Source organism: Gavialis gangeticus, unplaced genomic scaffold (genome assembly GCF_001723915.1).
Source record: "Gavialis gangeticus isolate Ggan-Ray unplaced genomic scaffold, GavGan_comp1, whole genome shotgun sequence".
In the NCBI taxonomy this organism is placed as follows: Eukaryota; Metazoa; Chordata; order Crocodylia; family Gavialidae; genus Gavialis; species Gavialis gangeticus.
This window is the reverse complement of record NW_017729031.1, coordinates 54514237-54531942: the sequence shown is the minus strand read 5'-3', so window position 1 is coordinate 54531942 and position 17706 is coordinate 54514237. Positions and strand designations below refer to the sequence as shown.

Here is a 17706-nt window from a genome sequence, read left to right as displayed (position 1 = left end):
CTGTTTAAGCAACACAAGGCACATCTACACGTGTGCTTTAATGTGCAGCAACTTATTTTTCTGTGCATTAAAGCATCATGTAAAAAAATGTGCGATTAGGCTAACACACAGTAAAATAGGCTACTGCACATCAATTGCCACTTAAAAACTGTGCACATTCATTACTGCACATTAAGGCAGCCTAATGTGCATTTCTTTAGTACCTCCCCGACATTAGAGGTAATGAGTTTAATGCACATTAGTGGGCATGTCTACACATATATTAAGGTGCTTTTTCTAAAGAAGAAAATGACACAGCTGTTTATTGGGGAGCCGAAAATAAGTACTGTTAATAACAGAAACTAAGACAGTATGCAGTAGGCAAGAGGTCTATGAACTCAACACAAATTAAAGAAATCAATTCTTCTACAAATCAAACCAAAATATCTTCTATTACCTTTTTAAAACTTAAAAACCATCAGCTAGAAGTGATTGGGCTCCATCTCTGCTTTTAAAACAGTTTTCATATATACTTTTATAACCAGAAAAAAAATCATATAAAGTAGTAAGTTGGCATTCACCTTCCTTAGGTTGAGTCATAACAGGTGTTTGAGTCTCCTTTGTATATGTAACAATTTCTCGAGGAGGAAAATCTACTTGTGTAATTTTTGCCATTCCCAGTTTAACAGGTCCACGTCTAAACAAAAAAGAAAAATATCAGAACATAATCACAAGTAATTTAAAGAGTTTCATACAAGCCATCACACCTTACATTATACCCAAAATAAACCTAATGAAGTGAACATTAACATCTGAAAACTTTCATGCAAATTGAATATTATACTATCTTTAGTTTTAGAAAGGTGGCTACTTGTACACACAAGACCGGGAGAAAAAGAAAAAGACAGATATTTGTAGAAAGGCCCGCTCAGTCTTGGTGTACACATGATTTCTCTCTGCTGGATAAAATGCCAATCTTTCAAGCCTTAATAATGGTGTAACATCAGTGATTTCACTGGGATGACCCCACTCACAAGTTAAATGCAGCATCAGAGTTCCAATTTTTCCAATATGAAAAATGTTCAACTACTCTGAAATTAACAAGTATTGCTCAGCCTATGCAACTATACAGTCCACCCCCATTACCTATCCCAGACCTACTTATTTGTAACTGTGAATATTCAGAACTTTCAGTTACAATACATTATTTCTAAATAATATTCCAGAACTTAATGCTTTGTTTTCTATTTTTAAACAACATTTTATTTAGAAAGGACAATTTTGGTCAAACTAAGACATAACGCACACAGAGACATACATATGTAGTACAGTACAACCTTGTCATAATGCACCCCCATGAAATCAGTAGAAAAACTACACTAAAAGAGGGTGTTTGCTGTTAAAGAGTTGGTCAACTTGCTGCGTCATCATAAAACACAAACAAAAAAATCCCATTCCTGCTACTGGGATGGTTAAAAGCAGGGGTTTACTATAAATAGGGTTTATTACAATAAGGTTATACTCTCTTACAGTTCAGCCACACATCAGGCACTAAAGGGCAGGTTCATATTGAACTAAAAGAGGATCAGGGGAAGAATGTAACCAATCTTCTTTTTTTTTCCATAAAAATATTTTGCGAACAGGATCCCAATGCTGGAACAGTCAGTGGGTCTTACTCAGTTAATACTGATCTATAATCTTTACCGCCAGAAAGCAAGTTATGCCTACAGGCTTACCTTTGAAATTCTCAACCCTTGAGTTTGTGCCATGAGCTAAAGGAGTCCAATGCTACCCCCCTTGATTAGGGTGAACTCCAGTTCTCAGTGACTAATGCAGTCTATATCCCTATAAGTAAAATCTATTTTATAAGTATGCAAGCCTTTGAGGATGGTATTTTTTTCATTAACTATTGTTTACAACTTGCGGCCATCACTATGTATTTGCCCATCTTTGAATATAGTTATATAGAGCTACTTTCTTTCAATATAATTATTTAAGCAGTTTGCCTTGCCAAAAGAGTCTTTAGATAAAAAAAAATAGAGTAGACAAAAACAATATTACTGGGGGTGGGGAAAGTGATCACTTACAACTTCAGTAAGATCAAAACTGACCACTGTGAACCAACTGCACTAAGATCAGGGACTTCAATTACTTCCCAAACTAGCATTCTTCTAAGAGTAATTTAAAAGTTAAAGCCCAAAATTGAGCTCTTATATTAAATGTATATTTATAAATACATAAAAGAGGGAATAATAAAATCTATGCAATACCCCAGATCGGAATCAGAGTGAAGCTGAAGAACTGATGGATCAGTATCCCAATGCAGCGTCCTGACACCACAGGTTGAAGAACAACCATGTAGCATTAGCAAAAAAGGCCAGAGATTAGTAAAGCAAATACATACTATGAAATGTTAAAGCTATTGTAAGTTTATAGTTATTTTTTATTGTTTAAGAAACAAAATAATGCAATGTCAGTTAGTGGAAATTCAGCAAACATTCAATGCTATAATATGTGGCATAACTATAAAATAGTTAAAACACAAACAGACAATTCAGAGCAATTAGAGACGCATTCAATTCTTTCAGAGTTGGTAAGTTAAAGAATTGCAAAATAGCAGACACAAGTAGATAATGAATGAAAGCAAACATCTATTTCAAAACAGCTAAGAAGAATCATACTTTAAACTCGATTTTAAGGCTATACAGATTTGGTTATGTCATACGAAGGCAGATTTGTTAACATATTGCAAACTTGCCCAAAGCATTAAATATGTGGAGGAAATTGTCATATTGGTAAAGGAAATGAGTCAACCCATAAACCTTTTGGTAGAGAAGCAAAATGCATTTCCACTGGGATAAAGAACTGCTAAAGTTTCCAAGATTTGACATTGCTGTAATTATGGGTTAAGCACTGCCTTGGGCTTATAAATGTCATCCGATTTAAAACCAACACAATTTAAAATATTCAGATCTCACAAAATAGCAAACTCTATACTAGCATGATCTTTCAAAATATTAAGCATATTAAAATATAAGTGATCTATAAGATCTAATACACACTTTAAGACACATTCTACTTCATATTTTAGTTTTGTCTGGAAAAGAATTTGCTTCATCCAGTGTTGCTGCCTACTTGTATATAACACATTAGTTTCAAACGTACATACATAAAATAAGAGAACATCTGCTGATTTTAGTAAGTTTTATATCCCACCATACTTTGTAAGAATTTCATTTGTTTAGTAAAGCAAGTTGAAAAATAGTATGCAATATTTTAATATACTAGGTCAATAAAAGTTTTCTCCCCACTGTTTCAGGAAAATTAAGTTGTTCCCATGTTACTGTTCCTAAAGATACAAAGTGGCTTCCAACAGTTTATGTACAAGGCACTGAAAATAGTTTCTTGGGGCAAGTGCCACTTGAAAGTTGTTCATTTATCGGAAGTGTAAAGCATGAGTCAGTCCTAGCAAGTTTTCAATACCCAAGACTTTAGACAGTTTTCCTATTTATTTCTTGCAACCGGAGGGTTTCTTACACGCGTCAAAAATAAACCATTTTAAATCAATTCGGGAACCATTTCCTTCTATCAACAATTTCAATTGGGAATCAAATTTAGTGACTTTAATCCAACAGTTCAAAATCTTAAATATATTCTCCCTTCCATAAGGGAGAAATCCTTTTAGGTGCTTTCACATTAAAAATCCTACCTTCTTTTCCTGACAATGAAGGATTTCTTACTTATATAATCTTTCACATGCCGCATTTCTACTGTGGTAAAATAGCTTACCAACATCTTTAGAAAATCTTTTTGCAAAGTAGTAAAAATGAGACTGCAAGTTTCTTCCCCCCTGTCCCCTTACATATAAACCATGCGATCTGAATTTTAAAAAGATGTACTGGGTTATTAAAGCAAATAAATTGTTGAAAAACCCTTTCACATTTCAAAGTTGTTTGAGCATATTTTAATCACACTGTAAGAGTCTTATGAGCACACATAAAGCAGACTTTTTTCAACTCATTCCTGTCACTCTTTATGCAGTTTTTTCATTAAGTTTATACTTTTTATGATCACCATGACATCTCAAGCCTTGCACCATCTGGTGACTTGTTTCTCTCAGAGATGTTCTTTTGAAACCAACATGGCATTTTGAGGTTATAGTTCAGCCCTTTCTTTGTGACCACAATGACATAATATACTGCTCTTTTTGCTCTCCAAGTACGTAACATGTCTTAAAGCATGCATTATCCATCTGCTTCAACAAACAGCAGTCCCTACTTTTCCATATTTGATTAAGCTTTTGTGGACTCCAGGCAAATACTTCACAAGCCTCTTAAGAGCACTTCATAAATATTAACTAAATATTCCCAGCATTAATACATATACAAATGCACTTAATATCTGACCCTCCAACTGATCGCTACAGCACTGAATTTTTATTCTGACCATTTGTGAGAAACACAGTAAAGGGAAAGAAAGATAGACAAACTCCAATAAAACAAGAAAGTCATTTTTTCAACAATGACAAGGACAAAAGAAAAACCTAGGCAAATTAAAAACAGCAGCAGAGCTTAGGCCTGAAACCAGCCTATTACCTATTAAGTAGGTATGAGACTCAGCCTAGATGAGAAGCTAAACCAACTAGAAGACAGTTGCAGCATAAGAACTAAACTTGTGGACAGTTTAATTTAGAAATGCAGCAGCATGCTGAAGTCAAAAGGATGCATTTTCAGCCCATCATCAAAACAATTCAGATATCCATATCCTCCAGATACTGACATGTATTAATATATATTCAGACCTCTGAAATATAACTTTCTAGCAGTGACCAATTAAATTATTTCTGAATTCTGAAAATCCTTCTTCAAGAGTTTTTGAATGCCAGCTATCCCACCAAGAGTACGTATTTTATATACAATCAGAGATAGTTCTTCCAATTCCCCTATTGTGGGCCAAGTTTTATTACCTGCTCAAACACTGACTTACTATATGATATTAGTTAAATCATTTATCTAGCCCTCAGCTATGCCATCTGGAAGATAGAGAAAATGCTCTATTTCCATGCCTTATAAGCTGCTGAAGCCTATTGTGCATGGTACTTGTAGCTGTAGAACATAGGTGGGCAAAATATGGACTGAGAGCCAGATCCGGCTTGCCAAATGATTCTATCCAGGCCGCAGCTGCTCTTCTGAAGGAGAACTGTATCCAGCCCATAGCTGCCCTGGCTTTCAGTTCCACTCACCCTTCTCCCTTACCCATGCCATAGCTGGCTGCAGCAGCAGCAGCAGCCACTCCCCTCCCCAGCCCAGCCAGCCCTCCCCAGCATACACCCCAAGGCATGGAGGGAGCACTGAGCTCCTGGCCAGGCTTCTGCCCAGTGAGGTTGTCTGCATGCAGCTCTGACCATGTGGCTGTTTGCAAACCAGACAACCCGGCCCTCAGTGAGTCAAAGCTCAGGTAAGGTTCTCCTCACTGGCAGGGGAAATGGTACAGAAGGAAGAGTGCCACACTCTGTCAGGCCATGGCACCATGTGGGCGCAGCTGGAGTGGCACCTACCTGACCCCAAATCTCTGGCACATGGCAGGATTAGGCAGGAGCCACACCAGCTGCACCCATGTGGCTCAAAGTGGTGCATGGGAACACCGCACGGCACTGGCTCAGCCCAGCTGCATGCTGGGGGCTCACGGAGAAGTGGGGGAACACAGTGCGGCACTGGCTTAGCTGGGCCCAGATAACCCGCAGCTCCTGGCCCCCTTCTCCCTGGCACCTTTGCCCAACCCCATGTCCCTGGACAGGCTGGGTCAGTGCCATGCCTCAGGCCCTGTGGACACAGCTGGGGTGGCTCCTGCCCAACCTGGCTGCATGCTGGCACTCAGGGTAGGGCGGGGGGTGCAGGGAGAAGGGAGCCAGGATCCATGGGTTATCTGGGTGCACTGTGTTGCCCACCTTATCCCTGCACCCCCTCCTCTGCCCCAAGTCCCTGGCACACAGCCAGGTTGGGCAGGAGCCACATCAGTTGTGCTCACATGACCTGAGGTGGCACACAGGAACAGTGTGGCACTGGCCCAACCTGGCCGCATGCAACTTGGGGCAGGGGAAAGGGTGCAGAGAGAAGGGGGAAACAAAAGTTAGGTTCCTTTTACCCAGGGGTGGGCAATTATTTGGGCCAGATGGCCACTTAAGGCGTTTTGGTGAGCTGTTGTGAGGAGGGGAAAAGGGGTGCTGACCCAGCCTACAACAGCTCACCAAAATTCTCTAAGTGGCCCTCTGGCAAAAATAGTTGCCCACCTTTGCTGTAAAAGTTCAGGGAATGAGTCTCTCAAGATGGATTTTTTCAGCAAATATTAAAAGGAGAATTTACCCACTACATGCCAAGTTCTTATTACAAGAAGGGAGAAGACCTCTTTCAGGCAAAGTTTTCTTTCAGCCAGTCTGTAAGTCACTCTGAACTACTATTCCATAAGACATATGGCTGTAGTTAAAAGTAATTCACACTTATTTTAACATTTACTTATGGCATTAAGTGTTTAAAACAAAATCCATTTCAGGATAAGTCACCTGAATTTGAGGATAAAATAAGTTTTCCAGAATAATATTTTCAGTTATTAAGCAGTCCGCATTTCAAGTGTTTTATCTTAATTTGAGTAACACAGACATTCATCAATTTTTAGCTGTATTCAAGTTACAAATGTTCCCAGAGATATTTTAAACAATAGCGTATTAAAGTAATCATACCTGGATCCAACAGCACCGTCACCAGAGTCTTGGCTTCCAGCCTCACTTGGAGTACTCACGGATTTGGAAGATGGAGACATAGGAGGAGGGACTAGATAGTGAAATAGACAGGTATCCGCTGTTACTACTCGTAGAGGTTGCACAGCTTAGGATGTTTCCAAATTAATTTAACATGAAGTATTTAAAAAAAAAAAAAAAAGTGATGGCAAACAAAATATACATGGATGAAAATGAACAGCAGAAAGAGAGGGGAAAAGACAATGTTAACATTCCATGCTGGAGACTCATGCAATTCTTTGGCATTTAATGCAACAGGGGCTTATATTAAGGAGAGAGGGGGAGGGGGGGAGAAGAAAAAAAAAGAAAAAGAAAAAACACTTTTATTTTTATTTTTTAGAAAACTGATCTTTTACTGAATGCTGGCACTAACTTCAAAGGATAGTTTCCCCCACCTATAATTTGTTCATTTGAAATGAGATCAAAGATTGTATTACCTTAGCACTAAGAATTATTTTCATAAATTGAACAGTTGATTGAACATAGTTTAAATTCTACTCAATTTGCCTTTGCGTCAAAATCACAATTATGAAAATATGTTTTGCTATATAATGTTCTAATCTACGTCTTTGTTGTGAGACAATGCAAATCAATCTTTTTCCTTCAAAATTTGGTATTCTGGAGCTAATATGGTTTTATTAATTTGAATATTATTATATTGAAAACATATCCCAAGAAGTCAGTTTACATGAAGCATTTTGGGTGAAGACTGAAAACTGAATTTAACAACATGCTTTTGGAACTGATGCATAATTAAGAATGATATGATGCAACTTAAATACCATACAAAACTGTATTTTTGTCTTTCTTCTTCAACCTAGAAATCTATACTTGTAAGAACCAAACTCATCTTTACTCTTTAACAGTCTATTAGTGCTTCAAAGTTCTTTACAGGTCTTTTTCAGTCGCATGCAAAATATATCCACATAAGAATTCTCTCTTTTGCTGGAAAGTGTTTATTCCTCTTAAATAATTGAAGAATATGTTACTGTCAGTTGCTACTTTATATTACTTGTTTCTAAAACTAACCAGAAAACATTCTGTAAAATTTAAAAAATTCAGAATGATTTCATATCAACATGGCATAGGATAAACATACCAAGATTACTGGAGAGAGGGGTAGAAGAGAGAAAAAACACAAATGGACATACCTCCAGAACAGCCTAGTGTACTTACCTAGGATATGGGAGATCTACATTGAAGTCTGTGCTCCAAAAGGGGCGGAGCAGAGTCTTGAGCCTTCATCTCCCACATCCCAGGAAGCTGCCCTCACCTACAAAGTTATTGGCAATTCTGAGCGCTCTCCCTCTCCCCGCCCCAGTCCCAGTTAAAAGTTCCATCCAGAATCTGAGAATCCTTCCCAAAGCCTTCATTAAAACCAATATATTTGCATGTTGGGTTCCTATGTTTAGAAACTTGTATTTTCCCAGAAAAACCATTCAGTCAAGAAATTTTCCAACTAGTTATACTTGCTGAACAGGTGTATTTTTATTGAGTCATCACTGCCATCTGCTGGCTAATCTATACTGTGACTGCCAAAAACCCTATAGTATAATCTTGTATGATTGTACTACTGCCCACTGATCAACTAAGGAAAAGACTAAAATAAAACATGCAGGAAGAAAGTTTTAATAAAGCAAACTAAAATTTTCTTTTAAATTAAGTAACTGAGTTAGCTCTGTTTTCAGATGCCAAGTGAGAAATAAATTGATGGTCTGGCTGCTGTGATTTGCACTGTACTACATCAAGTTATTGAAGGCTAACCAATATGTGAAAAACCAAAATGAACTAGATACCACAAAATTATAAATACTCTTATATAACTATTTAAACAGTATGCATATTCCACACACCCCCCCTCCCCGCTAGCTTTCCAGAATTTCTTTCAGTCTTTGAAACAACTGTTTATTGTTTACCATTTCACAGGCTCATGAAAGGGAGCACAAAGTCAAAGATAGGGGCAATAATAATAAGCCTAACTACAACATAACTATTCCCAAAGCAATCAAAGAATGGAATCTATCCTTCAAATGATTTTCTGGGCTGAATTGTGCCCCGATTTGCAGCCTGCACACGCCCAGTAAAGACACTGGTATTATACATGGAATGCAAGCTAGGTCAGATTTTGATCCAATAGCTTACAGCAGAGCAAAGATACTTTTCCATTTTTAGGAATCCTTTTCCGAATAGAAAGCTGCAAAAAAATTTAATGATTTTTTTCCTTTACAGATAAGGGTTAATTAACTAAACTTTACCTGAACCAATTTTTTATTTTATTTTTTAAAGAGGCACAGCAAAGATTGGTGCAAAGACTGAAGTCAAACCACGCAGCTGCTCTATGCCCCCCCCCATCTTAAGACATCAGGAGTTATGGAAAAATCCAGATCTAATTCTATGTAAGCACAACATGCTTCATTTAGAAGTGGCTTCACTTCATCCAGTCTAAAAAGGTAAATCAGGTTCAACTATCCTTAGTTTAAGAGCAACTTCTTTTTAGACAGGTGCAATAGAGTCCCTTTTTGCGCCTCAATCTCATCTTGGAACTTTATAATCAGTAACTAATAGTGGCAAAAGAAGTGGGCAGAGGAGCTGGGGTTATGCTTTAACACTGGCAGGGAACAAAACACTGCCTTTGTTTAATGAAATAGGAAGGTACTTTTCAAAACTGATGACCAACAAGTTAATTCATCATGGCTTTTACCTTCAAGAAACATCTCTCTCAACATTTTAGAAATGCTGCTCATCCCCAGATTTGAATCAGAATTTAAGATAAATTATTCATATTTCTGCAAACTTCCTCAGGCCCAGAACACACCAAATGCATCCAGACCATGCCATGAAAAGAAATGCAAAACCTGCCAACACATCTCCACCACCCCCACAATTACTACACCCCACAACAGAGTCATCAGCATTCCAGGATCTTACAGCTGCACCTCCAGAGATGTAATATATCTCATCCAATGCACCAAATGCCCTGATGAAAAATATGTAGGAGACACCAAACAACAACTACGCACCAGAATGAATGCACACTGGAAATCTATCAAAGACAAGAATACCCAATTACCTGTAGGGGCACATTTCTTGCTAGAAAACCACTCTCTCTCTCCAACCTCTTAGTTCTAATATTCAAAGGAAGCTTACAAAACACTTCCCAGAGATGAGCCTATGAACTCCACTTCATCAACCTCCTGGATGCTAAAAATCATGGACTAAATATAGACATTGGATTTATGACACATTATAACCTGCCTGACAGCTGACTCCCCAGGCACCTCTCCACTATTCATCCCCCTACCCGCCCCCACACCTAGCCTGTCTTTCACCCATTGACTCCACAATATACATCTTCACTGACTGCCTATCTTGTATGCATTCCAGCCCACCCTCTGGCTTCTTTACTTTTCATTCCATCCAGGAAGAGCACACATCAATTGCTGAAACTTCCTCAGCATGATGAAAGGTTTTTGAACCTAGAATAAAACATGATCCTCCTAATTTATAAGTGAGCTATTGAAAACTGTAGCTCAGAGGAGACTGAGTGCAAGGAATCCTCATAAACAGACTGGTGCAAGGAATCCTTAAAAGTGGCACAAGGAGCTGCTTTTTCTAAAGCTGTTCCCAAGTTGAATGTGATACTGCAATGCCCCCTTGTGGAGCAAGTTATTTTTAAGAAATCTCCCTATTAATAGGATGATACAGGACAGTAAGCAAATAAGGATGCCTAAACCTGGACTGTTAGAACGTAAAGTTGTAATGGATTTTCCCCAAGTAAATTATATCTTTTATATCAGAATTAAATGGAATGTCAAACACAGGTTTGGAGAATCCCATGCTATTAAAAAAAAGTATCTGGCATAAGAACTCCACTTCCCCTTGGATGTGAACAGAAAGATTAGATCAATTCTTGCCTCAGAAATTACCCAGTACACATTTTTCTTTAAAAGAACTAGGGGCACACCAATAAAGGTTTTCTTGGCCAATACTGATAGCAAATTATTAACCAGCCATATAGGCCAACACCAATCTGACATCAGATTTACAGGAATGCAGTCAGGAGCTTGGAGAGCAGCAAGCCCAGATTGTGGCAAACCCTATCTGCTGTAAGCGGTGCTGCTGAGTGCTGTGCCCAGCCCAGCCCCGTCTTCCTGTGCGTGGCACTCAGCTTGGTGCGTGGCTGGTGGTTAGCACAGCCCAGGCAGCACCACTTGCAGGGGATGGTGCTGAGCCCAGCCCTGTCTACTGTGAGCAGTGCTGCTAAGCACTGAGTTCAGCCCCATCCCCTGCGAGCAGCGCACCAGGCTTGCTGCTCAGCTGCTATGGCCGGGCTCAGTGCCTGACTGGCCCAGGCCAGGCAGCGCCGCTCACAAGGGATGAGAGCGCATCAGCCAAGTGCTGAGCCCAGCACCACTTGCAAGGGACAGGGATGGGGACAGGGCTGGGCTCAGTGCTCAGCTGGCACAGCCCCATCCCCTGTGAGTGGTGCTGCCTGGGCCACGCCAGCCAAGCACCAAGCCCAGCCCTGTCTGCTGTGAGCAGCGTTGCTGAGTCCTGAGCCTGGCTGTGCCAGCTGAGCCCAACCCTGCTTGCAGGGGACTGGATTGGGCTCAGCAGTGCCACTCACAGCAGACAGTGCCAGGTTGGGTGCTCAGCTGGCATGGCCCCATGCCCTGAGAGTGGTGCTGGGCTCAGCGCCCAGCTGATACAGCCCAGGCTGTGCCGCTTGCAGGTGACACGGCCACACTAGCTAAGCACCAAGCCCTGCTCTGTCGCCTGCGAGCAGCACTGCAGCACGTGTCCACCCTCAGGTGCCCAGACCACAGTGAGAGTGCACAGGGGCTGGTATCAGTTGACATCATATTTTTGATGCAAAGATAGGTCAACTTATATACCAGATCTACAAAATTCCTAACTTTTGGATCAGAAAAATGGGGCTGACTTATACAACACGTCGACCTATACACCATGAAATACAGCAACTCAACATGACGTGATCAAGCGTGCGAGCCTTCTCTCCCTGCCCCAAGCTGGAAATTCCAGTTAGTACAGTTTTCCGGTTAGTAAAATCCCATTTAACACGGATTTTACTGTATTTTTTTTAAAGTGTGGCGATGAGGGGAATTAGCTAAGATGTAGCCCGAGACAGAAAATGAAAAAACGTAAGACTGAATCTCTTTGGGGGGAAACAGGAAGAACAAAAAGCATGTTATTTAATGCAGAACAAAACAACTTCCATGTTGTCTGCTTATGTTCGTACTCTAAAGGACACTTACACTGGATATGTAGCCTTCAATTTTAAAATCCACATCAGTTATTTTTAATTTATGTGTCTCTCTCTTTTTTTTTTTTAAAGTACTGGGCAGATAGAGTTCAACATTTTACTAGTAGTACTGTGTAACAAAAAAAGAAGTCAAATGTTTAAATTGTGTGTACTGAGACATGACGTCATGAGACAATATGTCATGGCAAACTTTGCAGGACAAATAATGGTAAGACAAACAAAGAAGACATGAATGCCAAAACTGTCAGCCATATAACTGTCATGCAGTGTATGCAAATGTCACATTCCTAAAAACAGAATATGAATGGCAGGACATTTGTCAAATATTCTGATACTAATATTCTTACCTATAGGAGACTCTGGTGTTAGCCCCATGCTTTGAAGCAATGCTTCAGCTTCTCTTCTCTTCTTCTCAAGGTCAGATTCTTCTTGTACAGGAAGAACTTCTTTTTTCTGGTCAGTCTTAAAAAAAATTTCAAGAACAATGACTCAACTGGTATTACAGAACCTAGACTGGGCATTAAAAACTTTCTTGTAAAAACATACTTAAAGCATTTTTCTGTGCTTATTAGGGTTGGGTATTTGACCAGTTAAATACAGTTCAGTCAATTAACTGGTCAAATATTGAAAAAATTAGCCAATAGGTCTAAATAATACACAAAAAAGTCCAAATTTTCCATTAAGTGTGTCGAAAAATTTTTAAAGGAGTATTTACATCAATTAAACTATAAAAAATGTAGGTTTTGTGTAAAATTGCTATAATCTTTGACTGGTCAGAAAAACATGTAGTCAACTGACAATATTTGACAAGTCAATATGCCTACCTGCCACTCCTAATGCTTATAGATCAGGAGGTAACTTGAGATGGTCTAATTTAGTGTTTCTGGCAATTCTTTCTACAGAGAAAATGCAATGGCATGATGATCTGTAAAAACTCTAATGAATTTAGAAATGTAGTTGTACCCTCAAATAAGTCTGCACTATGCAGATAAAAGATGCTACAACTACTTTTACAAGCTGTTTAAACTATCACCACTTCATAAGACCTTGAGAGGATGTAGTATACAAGAACAAAGTTTACCATTTTAAAATGCAGGTGTGGCTGGATAGTGACTCAAGTCATAAGGACTCCTCTCCAAGAATTATCGTTTTTGTTTTGTTTTTTTTGCAAAGCCAAGGTTTTGCTTTAAAGCTAGGATGTCGCCATAGGATTCAGAGAATCCTAAAATGACAGTAAATGTTCTAAAGAAAGATAATACAAATCTGAATGGCAAGACAACAGACTGTACTTTGGACAGGTTCCAACAGGGTACCCTGCCACGTCTGGTATAAATTTAAAAGCTTAGCAGATTAGAAGAACATACTGTATGCGTGTCCAAAGGCCTGAATATAGAGCTTCCGTTCTTTCTAGCGGGTATATGTGGATGGCATTTACAAATAAAATTTATTGCAGATAGAGAGGATTTATGAAATGAAGGAAAGGTAAGAATGCAAAAAACTGCATGATCACCTACCTACCTCTTCATTCCAAATTTGTACAATAGGATGTTTAGGTTCATTTTAATTTTTTTTAAACTAAACTAAATTCCAACAAAAAAAGAAACAAATATCTAAATGCTTTATCCTAACCAAAAGGTGAATGTTTGGACCACAGTGAAATGCAGGATTAAATCATATTCAGCCTCTATCATCATTTGAAGCCAAAATCCAATTAGTTATCCTCAAGCAAGTCACTGGAGCATGGGGGGGGGAGGAGTCTAAAAATTAGTAATTTTCTTGTGACAATGAGAACCTTTAGCACTACCCTAAGTTTATACCAATCTATTGTAAGATTCATATCTCAGATTTAAAGAAATAATAATTCAAGGTGTTCATACTCGATAGTAAATTCAAGTAACTCATAGAAGACAATCATTGGGACTCTATCAATACCACTTTTCTGGTGAGTGGTTAATCATGAAATAGAAATCCTTAAAGTAACTAGAAAAAAAAAAACTTAGGTCATCTTATTCTCTTCCTATGCATACACTGGTTAAAGATTTTTCCTACCCCGATATGTATATATGCAATGCTCTTAATTATACAATTATTCTTCAATCAAGATATTCCCAAACTTCATCACTCCTAAAGGTGTACCTAGTACATCACACATGATTCTCAGAAAGTAGAGAGACAATACATTGCTCTAAGATCCCTGGGATATAGATCATATATTGAGATCTCTCTTCTCTAATGTCTGAATCATTCTGCTGGCAGTTGCCCAGTGCTCAGCCACATGCTAATTTGAGATTCCTGCCAGCTCACAACCCAAGCATGGAAAAGACAAGAACAAGGGCCCTGATTAAGTAAATCACTTAGCTTTAAGCATACACTTAAGTCCCATGCTCAAGAGCTTTGCTGATTTGGAGCCAATGCACAGAGGCAGCTCTCAGCAGAAACCTGCAAAGTATCAACACTGACCATACACTTCAACAATTTCCAGGACTTCTTTGCCAACTACTGATTGAGTCTAACATGTAGAAGATGTGCTCTGATTGTTGCGCTGACTGAACAATTCAGGATGAAAATTAAAGGTGACACTATTACGTTGGCAGCATGTGGTAACCTAACCACAGAGTCAATGTAACAATATAGAGGGACATAGTGAGAACTACCCTGGAGAAAGTACCTCGCTATTTGATTTCTGTGTTATTAAAAGAAAGTATTTCCCTTTTTTTAAAAGTAATTTCTCACATAAATAGCAGGCAGACTGCTTACATAGTCAATTCAGAACACGTTTTGTTTTTTATCTGTTCTCATATACCAATATAATACTATTAAGTTTGGATGTAATACTACCTAGAGGTTCAAAACAAGCAACTAACAAGGAAATAGTCTGATTATAAACAGGATGTTAGGCCCTCGACTAAATCTAGACAAGAAGTATGATCTATACAGAAAAAAAAATTCAATTCTTACTTCTTTTTTCTTTCTTTCTTCCTCTTTTCTCTTTTTCTCCTCCCTGATTTGAGCCAAGCGTTGTTTCTTGCGTTCCAACTCTGCTTTCAATTCACTTTTGTCAGACATGGCTGCAACTCTGAGCAACAGAGAAGCAACCAGTCAAACAAATCATAACAGACAGCAAAGTAGTTAGTATAGCAACGTCTTAAAGAGGCAACTCAATATCACACCGGCATATTTAGACGTCAGCATATTTTGTCAGGTACCAAAAGAACAAAGCACCCTCTAATTCCACAACAGGTCACTCTACCAACAGTTTGCCACAGGGGTCCTCCACAGGACACAAGGAAGAAGAATGTTCACAAAGTTAAAAGCTTTTGCTGTTTAGATTTGTCTGTTTCAGCTGTACAGTACCTGGCTATCTTACAGTTGTGTGTGGGATCACACCTGAACGGGCAGTATTATTACTAAGCCACAAAATGGGTACTGCATCCCATGAGAGAGCAAGACCAGAAGGGCATAAAACACAGGCGCTGAAAACGCTTTTCTTTACTACTTTGTTTCAAGTTTGCTGAGGGTGTGTCTGAAGTCTTGTTTAAGAGGCAGAGACAATGGGGGGGAGGGTCAAAAACGCATGGAAACCAGGTGTCCTGCTGCAAATGTGACAATACAGCTGCATCGGGACCGGCAGAGACTTCACCCCCTTCAGATACCAAAGAGAAACTTGTGGGAAAAATGCTAAAACGGAGGCCAGAAGAACTGTGAGGGCGGGGCGGGGCTGGGCCGGGGCCCGCAGGCAGGGGCCAACCCCTGCCCGGCCAAACACTGTGACGAGCAAGCGAAGGCGGAGGAGCGGCAGCGACTCTACCCGGTTAACTTCAAGCGGGAGCCGCAGGCAAGCTGCTCCGTAAGGGCTGCCAGCGTAGGCCGAGAGCAGCGGGCACCGCAGCCCGACCCCGGAGGCAGGGAAGGGAGGCCTCGGCGGGGAGACTCCAGCACCAGGGCCGGGCCCACGGGCACCGGAACAGCGCCAGCGGCAGAGACCGGCCCGGCCACCGCACACTGGCCGCGGGGAAAGGCCAGCGCACGGCCCGTACAGGCTCCGCGCTTGGGCGCGGCCGCCAAGACTCCCGGAGGGACGCTTCCACGCCTGACACCGCGCCGGAGAGGCCGCCCCGAGCAGACACCGACTACTGTGGCCGCCACCCTCCCCGCGAGCGGTCCTCACCCGGCACCGAGGCCTCACTGCCCTCCAACCGGCTCCTGGCCGCGCCGCTCGAATCTGCTTTCGCCCTTTCACAAAGGCGACGGCAGAGACGGGCGGGAGCTACGGCAAGTGTAGAGGGACAGATCAACCTCACCAGTTGCAATGCGCATGCGCAGATATCCACCGTGCGGGAGGAGGAGGGGGAACGCGAAGTGGTGGCGGGGGAGAGAAGGCGGAAGTATTAAGTGACGAGGGGGTGCGAACCCTGCGGGGCCCATGGCGCTCCTCGGAGCCAGAGGCTGGCAAAGAGTTCAGGAGCAGCATCTATACGACATAACATGCGACCGAAGAGCCGTCATTGACTCGAGTACGGAGCGGACCGATGGCACTACAACTCCCAGCGGGCAGTGCGGCCGGCCGCACAATGCAGCCCGGGGGGGGCGGCGAAGCAATGCATCCTGGGAGCTCCCTCGCGAGTGCGGCATGCTGGGAAGTGTAGTTAGGGCGGGGCGGGACCTCTCAGGGGCGTGGTCCGTGCGGAGAGGGGTAGCTAGAAGTGCAGAGCTCCAGGTTGGGAGCGTGGGTCGGTCGGTGGCGCTGTGACTAGCCCCTCTTGGAGGGAGACTATGCCCCTCCCTGGCTCGCGCTAGGGGACTGTTACAGGTGGCTAGGGCCAGGGCAAGCAGGTGACGGGAGGCTCCGTAACTTTCGGATTGCGTCGAGGAGGCCGAGCCGTGTCCGTGGACAGATCTGTCCATGGCACGAGCTCTCCTGTTCGCCGCTGTGACAAGACGGGCAGAGAGCGGCGTGCGAGCAGGAAAAGGAATCGGGCTGTCGGCCACGAGGCTGGGAGCGGCAGACAAAGGAGCAGTAACCTAGAGAAAACGAGGAGGCAGTGCAGTAGCTGCAGCTGGGGAAAGCTTCTGTGCAGGGGCCACGCACACTGCTCCTCCTGTATATGGTACACACACCTACCTATATAGAGATACACAAGCTACACACACACATCCCTATCTATATATAGCTTGAGACACCTCCATCTGCATATAGATACATAAGATTCATGCACACCCCTATTTACGTATATATAGACACACACCTATCTATATATAGATAGATACACACTTCTATCTATAGATATACACACACACCCTATCTAGATATAGATAGACACGCCCCATCTCATGGAATAATAGAAAATTTGGGTTGGGAGGGACCTCAGGAGATCATCCAGTGCGACCCCTGCTGAAAGCAGGACCATCCCCCAACTATCCAATCCCAGCCAAAGCTTTGTCTAGCCAGGTTTTGAAACCCTCTAAGGATGGAGCTTCCACCGCCTCTCTAGGCAACCAGTTTTAGTGTTTTTCTACCCTCCTAATAAGAAAATTCTTCCCAATATCTAACCCAAACTTCGCTTGCTGCAACTTGAGACCGTTGTTCTTCATCCTGTCATCTGCTGCCACTGAGAGCAGTCTAGCTCCAGCCTCTTTCAAACCCCACTTA

The 17706-nt window shown here is 41.4% G+C and overlaps 1 protein-coding gene across 3 annotated transcripts in view; it reads right to left on the bottom strand.

Moving 5' to 3' along the window:
• The window catches only part of DYNC1I2 (dynein cytoplasmic 1 intermediate chain 2), a 46454-nt gene extending 29898 nt beyond the window's left edge, over window positions 1–16556 (bottom strand). Inside the window, exons 1-6 of one of the 3 annotated variants that reach the window (XM_019522870.1) lie at window positions 16532–16556; window positions 15015–15132; window positions 12404–12518; window positions 6716–6806; window positions 2250–2309; window positions 561–676 (exon numbers count right to left, since the gene is read on the bottom strand). In XM_019522870.1, the coding sequence (XP_019378415.1) occupies window positions 561–676; window positions 2250–2309; window positions 6716–6806; window positions 12404–12518; window positions 15015–15122 (490 nt within the window). In that variant the 5' untranslated portion in view covers window positions 15123–15132; window positions 16532–16556. Of the gene's footprint in view, window positions 1–560; window positions 677–2249; window positions 2310–6715; window positions 6807–12403; window positions 12519–15014; window positions 15133–16224; window positions 16374–16531 lie in introns of those variants that run through there. The other 2 variants (XM_019522869.1, XM_019522871.1) reach the window with 2 other exon arrangements.
• Between the last annotated feature and the right edge of the window lie 1150 nt (window positions 16557–17706).